Here is a 7,861-nt window from a genome sequence, read left to right as displayed (position 1 = left end):
GCCAGAGCTATGAAGAGGACTAGAGATTCCCCTTCCTTTTTTGGAGTTTGGAGGTGCCCTGATGAGGCCCAGCTGTGAAGCAATGCAAGCTGCTGTGGGGCCTTGGGCCTTCTCTTGGAAGTTCTGAGTCTGTGGCCCAGTTGCCCTTTGTTAGGTAATTTTCAGGTTGCAGAAGGCCAGGGCATTCATATGCAAAAGCCTCTGCCGCAGCCTGGGTGGGGCGGGGTCTCAGGGAATTAAAGGGCGGAGCAAGCAGCTATGGCGGATTCTCAGCCCTGCCCTAAGGGGCCACGCGTCTCAGTGTCCCGCTAATTGCTGCAAGCACCTCTGAGGGAAAGCCACCCTCAAGTTCAGAGTTCTGCCTGCTGCCAGACAGTCCAGTTTCTCTCCGTATGAGTCTGGGTCCCCAGAGACTTCCCAGAACTGGAATCGGGGCCGTCGGGAGCTTGTGCCTCCCTCCCTATTGAAAAAGACAACCGTTTCCTCAGCCGCCAGCCCTCTCTACATGCGCCTCCATACCTCTGTACTTTACTTCCAACACCACACCTCCTCTGAGTATCGGTATGCTTTTCTCTTTCCTTCTAGTTGTAGAATTTCCACTCAGCCAGCCTCCTGTGGTTCTGGATGATGTCTGTTCCATCTTTTAGTTGTATTTTTGAAGTGGTTGTGCGAGGCAGCAATCTCTGGTCTTTACCTATGCCGCCATCTTGGTTTCTCTCCTGGTGGTTTTTCCCCCCCAAATTGCTGATACTTTTATTGGGATCCTGGTAATCGTTACATTAAATTAGGGGGAATGTACACCTTTATGTGTTGGGTCTTACTAGTGTAGACCCATTTGTTCAAGTTCTCTTTTATTTTTAACCCCTACCCCCAGCAGTATTTTAAAGTTTTTAGAAAATAATTGCGTTTTTCTTAACTTTACTCTTATGTAGTATTTCAATGCCATTAAAGATGGAATTTTTCCATTTATCTTTTTTGTCTTGTATTTGCTATTTCCCATTTTTTAAGTTTGTGTATTTGAGATTTGTCCCTTTTTTTACTTCATTAGTGTGGTTATCTGTTTTATCCACATAAGAAACGTTCAAACCTGTAGAGAATTTTTGTGAGTTTATTTTATTTGAGCCAAGCTGTCGATAATTGCCAGGAAGCAAAATCTCAACAGACTGAGAAAATGCTCCAGAGAATGGCAGTTTTGCATCTTATTTTATACTGGGATTGGATAAAAAGTAAAATAATAAACACATCTTTTACATAAGTGGGTATAGGATAGTAAACAGTCAAAATTAACATGATAACAATAACAATGAGAGGATTTTTGGTCTCTGCCTTGGTGCATTGATTGTGCCCTAATGAGTCTGGAAAAAGGGAGGTATAAAAAAAAAAAGCCCTCGCTGGTTTGGCTCAGCGGATAGAGCATCGGCCTGCAGACTGAGGGGTCCCAGGTTCAATTTGCCCGGGTTGCTGGCTGGATCCCCGGTAGAGGGTGTGCCAAGGCAGCCAATCAATGATTCTCTCTCATCATTGATATTTCTATCTCTCTCTCCCCTCTCCCTTCCTCTCTGAAATCAATAAAAGAATATATTTTTTAAAAAGAAAAAGTAAAAGGGGGTTTACCCTGACATTCCAAAGGTATGTTATGGTAGATGCAAAAAGACAATAGACAGGTTTAATTAAGGTAAAGATTGACTTTGGTCAGGGAAGATTCTAGCCTAGAGAACATGACTGCCTTTTAGAAACTCCTTTTAGTTAAAAAATATTTCTTTAAATATATTTTTATTGATTTCAGAGAGGAAGGGAGAAGGAATGAGAGATAGAAACATCAATGATGAGAGAGAATCACTGATTGGCTACCTTCTGCACTCGCCCCACTGGGGATCCAGCCCGCAACCCAGGCATGTGCCCTTGACCAGAATTGAACATGGGACCCTTCAGTCCTCAGGCCGGTGCTCTATCCACTGAGCCAAATTGGCTTGGGCAGTGATGTGATATTTTTAAATAACCAGCTTTTGGTTTCATTGAATTTCCCTATTTTTCTGTTTTCAGTGTCATTGATTTCTGCTCTTACCTTTATTATTTCCTTCCTTATGCTTGCTTTGGGTTAAGTTTATCTTTTTTTTTTCTTTTCTTTTTTCTTAAGGTGGAAGCTGAGGTCACTGAAACCTTTTTTCTTTTCTTATGGAAATAGTTTAATGCTATAACTGTCCCTCTAAAAACTGCTGTAGCTACATCTCTCAAATTTTTATATATTCTGTTTTCATTTCTATTAAATTCTGTGTGTTTTTTTAACATCCCTTGTGATTTTCTTTTTCATCCATTGGTTATTTAGAAGTCTGTTGTTTAATTTCCAAGTATTTGGGGATTTTCCAGATCTCTTTCTATTAATGATTTCTACTTTAATTCTGTTTTTTAAAGAATATACTCTCAAATTTCAATTCTTTTTAAAAAATATATATTTTATTGATTTTTTACAGAGTGGAAGAAAGAGGGATAGTTAGAAACATCAATGAGAGAGAAACATTGATCACCTGCCTCCTGCACACCCCCTACTAGGGATGTGCCTACAACCAAAGTACATGCCCTTGATTGGAATCGAACCTGGGACCCTTGAGTCCGCAGGCTGGTGCTCTATCCACTGAGCCACACTGGTTAAGTCAAATTTCAATTCTTTAAAACTTGTTGAGGTTGGCCCTAGCTGGAGAGCTCAGTTGGTTAGAGCATCGTCCTCATATATGCCAAGATTGGGGGTTTGATTTCCAGTCAGGGCTCATACAAGAGCAACGAATGCATAAATAAATGGAACAACAAATGGATCTCTCTCTCTCTCTCTCTTTTCCCTCTCCTTCCTTTGCCGTCCACCCCCTAAAAATCAGTCAGTAAATTAATTTTAAAAAACTTTGAGGTTTGTTTTATGGTCAAAAATATGGTTTATTTTGGTGACTGTTTCATATGTACTTTATTTTTATTTTATGTTTTTTAAAATATATTTTATTGATTTTTTACAGAGGGGGAAGGGAGAGGGATAGAGAGCTAGAAACATTGATGAGAGAGAAACATCCATCAGCTGCCTCCTGCACACTCCCCACTGGGGATGTGCCCGCAACCAAGGTACATGCCCTTGACCAGAATCGAACCCGGGACCCTTGAGTCCGAAGGCTGACGCTCTATCCACTGAGCCAAACCGGATAGGGCTTCATATGTACTTTAATGATTATTGTACTGTCAGTGGAGTCTTCTAGAAATACTAAATGGGTTAGGGTAGTTGATACTGTGGTTCAGTTCTTCTGTATCCTTAGTGGTTTTCTATCCTGTCACTGAGAAAAAAGTATTGACATCTCCAACTATAATTATGGATTTATCAATTTTTTCTTTTTTTAATCATGTTTCTTGTGTTTTGAAGTTCTTCTGTTAGATACATATACATTTAGGATTATTCTGTCTTAATGGTGATTTGACACATTTATTATTATGAACTATCACTCTTTATCCCTTGTAATCTTTCTGAAATTTATTCTGTCTGGTATTTATATATTCATTATAGCTTTTTTTCCTTTGGGTCTGCAAGGTATATCTTTTTTTTATCCTTTTACTTTTTACCTAGTTATGTTTTTATATTTAAAACAGTCTGCTTATATACAGCACATAATTTGGCATTGCTTTTTTTATTGATAGCCTTTGTCATTTAATTGGTGTGTTTATACCAGTTGTTGATGTATGTGGCTGGATTAAAATCAGCCATTATGCTAGTTTTTTTCTACTTGTCCCATCTGGTTTTTGCTCCTATTTTCCTCTTTTTCTGACTGCTTTTGGACTTTGTGAGTACTTTTTATGATTTCATTTTTTTTCTCACCATCTGCTTATCATTTATACCGCTTTAAAAAAATTTTTCTGTGGTAATCACAGTGCACCTTTAAATAATATAATGCTGTGTAATGTAAGATCCTTAAAATAGTACACTCGCAATTTCATTACCTCATTCTTTGTGCTATTATTTATCTTTATTTATTTATTTAAAAAAATATTTCATTGATTTTTTACAGAGAGGAAGGGAGAGGTATAGAGAATTAGAAACATCGATCAGCTGCCTCCTGCACACCCTCTACTGGGGATGTGCCCACAACCAAAGTACATATGCCCCTGACCGGAATCGAACCTGGGACCCTTCAGTCCGCAGGCCGACACTCTATTCACTGAGCCAAACTGGTTAGGGCTATCTTTATTTTTAACCATCGGGGAGATCTTTATTTCTTTGTGTAGATCCAGGTTTCTGTCTGGTATCATATTCCTTCTATCTGAAGAACTTGTTTAAATAAAATATTTCTTATAGTACAGGTCTATTGTAATGAATTCTGTTTTTGCTTATTTAAAAAGGATTTTATCTCTTTTTTATTTTGAAAGATATATTTGCTGGGTATACAAATCTGGTTGATAGGTGTTTTTTGTTTTCTTTTAAAGCACTTTAAAGATGTCAGTACATTGTCTTCTGACTTGTATATTTTCTGATGAAAATGGCTGTGATTATTTCTTCCTCTGTATACAGTATGCCTATTTTTCCTCTGGCTACTTTCAAGACTTCCTCTTTGACTTTGGTTTTCAGTGGTCTGACTATGATGTGCCCTCATGTGTCTTTGTTTTGTGTGTGTGTGTGTGTGTGTGTGTGTGTGTGTTTGTGGGGGTGGGGGAGGTAGCCTGTTCGGATAAATTGTCTGAGCTTCTTGGATCTGTGATTTGATATTCATTATTTTTGGAAAATTCCTGGCAATTAATGTCTTTAAATATTTCTGACCCATTTTTTCCCCTCCTTTTGGGATACCAATGACATGTTTGTTAGGTCATTGGATATTGTGCCGCAGTTCTTGGATACTATGTCCTTTTATTTTTTTCTTCCATTTCCTCTTTTTATTTCAGTTTGAGTAATTTTTTAAACTTATCTTAAGATTTCCTCAGTTTAATAATGAGCCTGTTCAAGGTATTCTTTCAACTTGGTTACTATTTTTCTTCCTTAGCATTTCATCTGATTCCTTTCTTGCAGTTTCTGTCTCTCCTGAAATTCTTTTCATGTTGTGGATAACCTTTCCTATTAAAGCCTTTAATATATGAGTTATATTTGTTTTAAATTCCCTGTCTATTTTTTTTGTCTTTTTCTTTTTTTTATTCTTTTTGCATCCCGCAGACACAGAGGTAAAAAAAAATGACTGAAACTTAAATATGAAAGAATTCTTTACAATTAAATCCACAACTTTATACATTTATCTTACTCACATGTCAGTGAAAAATCACCAATTATATATATCCAGGTCTGAAGAGTGCTGCACGCTTGATGCCTTCACATCCTTCTCTTCTGTGTGCTTATGTATAACACGTTGTTTCCTCGGATAAATGCATCCCCATACTTATTCTTCAGCTGTCCATTTACATATTCTTCTGTCTGCTCCAAGGCTATATTCATGTAGCCATCCAGACAAGCCAGGACCCCTCGATAATCCACTCCAGAATTTAGTTTTACCACCACTGGTCGTCCAATGATTTGCTTTAAGAAGTCGCTGGGAGTTTGCTTCCGTAGACTCATTGTAACAATCCTGATCAGAAATCGCGTGGCTGGGACCCGGAATGCCCGCTCTGGGACCCTCACAAGTCCAGCTTCCCTGTCTATTTTTATTAGTTGAGGTTTCTGTTGATTAATTTTTCTCTTGATAGTGGGTGTTTTTCTCATGCCTTTACAGGTGTGTCATAATGTGTGATTGGAGGTGAATGCTCCCAGTATGATCCTTTCTACCCCTTTTTGGGTTTTTTAAATATATATATTTGTATTGATTTCAGAGTGGAAGGCGGGGGGGGGAAGGAGAGAGAGAGAGAGAGAGAGAGAGAGAGGAGAGAAACATCAACGTTGAGAGAGAATCATTCATCGGCTGCCTCCCTCAACCTGGGTATGTGCCCTGACTGGAATCTAACTGTGACTTCCTGGTTCATAAGTGGATGTGCAACCACTGAACCACACCAGTCGGGCCTTTCTGCCCCTTTTGAAGAGGCAAAGTGACTATGCCAGGAGGTGGTGTTTTCCCAGGTGATGTGCAGGGATTTCTTGGAGTTCTGAAGCAGTTCATATCTTTAATAACAATACCTTCCTTTTTGCTTTATTCCAGGTCTGCCTTCATATCTGTGCCTTTACCTAAAAGCTACAGAAAATGAACAAGTCCCAGGTGAGTTGTTTATTCCCAATTTTGTTTCTTTAGTACATTGAGGAAGTTTATAAGGATTCAGAATATGAAACAGGAAAGTATAGATGAGTGAAATGCAAGGAGAACAGAGTAAATACAATACCAGCAGCTGAAAAGCAAACCAAGTTAATTAAACGCCTTACATTGGTTATGAATACCATTTTCTTTTTTTTCCTTTTTTAAAATATATTTTATTGATTTTTTACAGAGAGGAAGGGAGAGAGATAGAGAGTTAGAAACATTGATGAGAGAGAAACATCGATCAGCTGCCTCCTGCACACCCCCTACTGGGGATGTGCCTGCAACCTAGGTACATGCCCTTGACCGGAATCGAACCTGGGACCTTTCAGTCCGCAGGCTGATGCCCTGTCCACTGAGCCAAACCAGTTTCGGCATGAATACCATTTTCTTGGTTGTCTGACGTTAGGTCTGAAGAAGTTTTATAGACCTTCATTTAGATGGTGTTTTTGACAGCATCTGCAGAAACAACCCAAATTAAAAGGGTTATTAATTTGTCTATGGTTATTTCATGTACCATTCTTCAGTACAAATGCAGAATTTTATTATGTGTATTTTATTCTTCTAATCAAATAAGCATGATGCAGAAAACTCAAATATTTGGGTGTGTATTTAAATTCTCTAACCTCCACAAGTTTCATTGTTACTACTTTTTTTTTTAATTAAATCTTTATTGTTCAGATTATTACAGTCGTTCCTCTTTTTTCCCCCTGATAGCTCCCCTCCACCGGGTCCCCCCGCCCCCGTCCTTACCCCCTCCCACTATCATCCATAGGTGTACGATTTTTGTCCAGTCACTTCCCACACCCCCCACACTCCTTTCCCCACCCCTGAGAATAGTCAGTCCACTCCCTTTCTATGCCCCTGATTCTATTATATTCACCAGTTTATTCTGTTCATCAGATTATTTATTCACTTGATTTTTAGATTCACTTGTTGATAGATGTGTATTTGTTGTTCATAATTTGTATCTTTACCTTTTTCTTCTTCTTCTTAAAGGATACCTTTCAGCATTTCATATAATCCTGGTTTGGTGGTGATGAACTCCTTTAGCTTTTTCTTATCAGTGAAGCTCTTTTCTGACCTTCAATCCTGAATGAGCTTTGCTGGGTAAAGTAATCTTGGTTTTAGGTTCTTGCTATTCATCACTTTGAATATTTCTTGCCACTCCCTTCTGGCCTGCATAGTTTCTGTTGAGAAATCAGCTGACAGTTGTATGGGTACTCCCTTGTGGATAACTGACTGTCTTTCTCTTGCTGCTTTTAAGATTCTCTCTTTGTCTTTTGCTCTTGGCATTTTAATTATGATGTGTCTTGGTATGGTCCTCTTTGGATTCCTTTTGTTTGGTGTTCTCTGCGCTTCCTGGGCTTGTAAGTCTATTTCTTTCACCAGGTAGGGGAAGTTTTCTGTCATTATTTCTTCAAATAGGTTTTCAATATCTTGCTCTCTTCTTCTGGCACCCCCATCATTTGGATGTTGGTACGCTTGAAGTTGTCCCAGAGGCTCCTTACACTATCTTCATATTTTTGGATTCTTTTTTCTTTTTGCTCTTCTGCTTGGGTGTTTTTTGCTTTCTCGTATTTCAAATCATTGATTTGATTCTCAGGATCCTCTAGTCTGTTTATGCC

At 38.7% G+C, this 7,861-nt stretch overlaps 2 protein-coding genes across 2 annotated transcripts in view; one reads left to right on the top strand and one right to left on the bottom strand.

The window, feature by feature from the left end:
- ZFP1 (ZFP1 zinc finger protein) overlaps nucleotides 1-7,861 on the top strand; it is a gene marked incomplete at its 3' end in the record, with an annotated part of 32,321 nt that overhangs the window by 2,239 nt on the left and 22,221 nt on the right. The window contains exon 2 of the mRNA XM_006755820.2: nucleotides 6,141-6,197. Coding sequence (XP_006755883.1) covers nucleotides 6,183-6,197 — 15 coding nt within the window. The remainder of the gene's footprint in view (nucleotides 1-6,140; nucleotides 6,198-7,861) is intronic.
- On the bottom strand, nucleotides 5,280-5,626 carry LOC102752725 (U6 snRNA-associated Sm-like protein LSm6). Its single transcript, XM_006755758.2, has one exon. It carries the CDS (start codon nucleotides 5,564-5,566, stop codon nucleotides 5,324-5,326), a length of 243 nt encoding a protein of 80 aa, XP_006755821.1. The 5' UTR covers nucleotides 5,567-5,626; the 3' UTR covers nucleotides 5,280-5,323.

The sequence above is a fragment of the Myotis davidii genome, unplaced genomic scaffold, assembly GCF_000327345.1.
Source record: "Myotis davidii unplaced genomic scaffold, ASM32734v1 scaffold453, whole genome shotgun sequence".
Taxonomy (NCBI): Eukaryota; Metazoa; Chordata; class Mammalia; order Chiroptera; family Vespertilionidae; genus Myotis; species Myotis davidii.
This window is presented reverse-complemented; position numbering and strand designations above follow the sequence as displayed.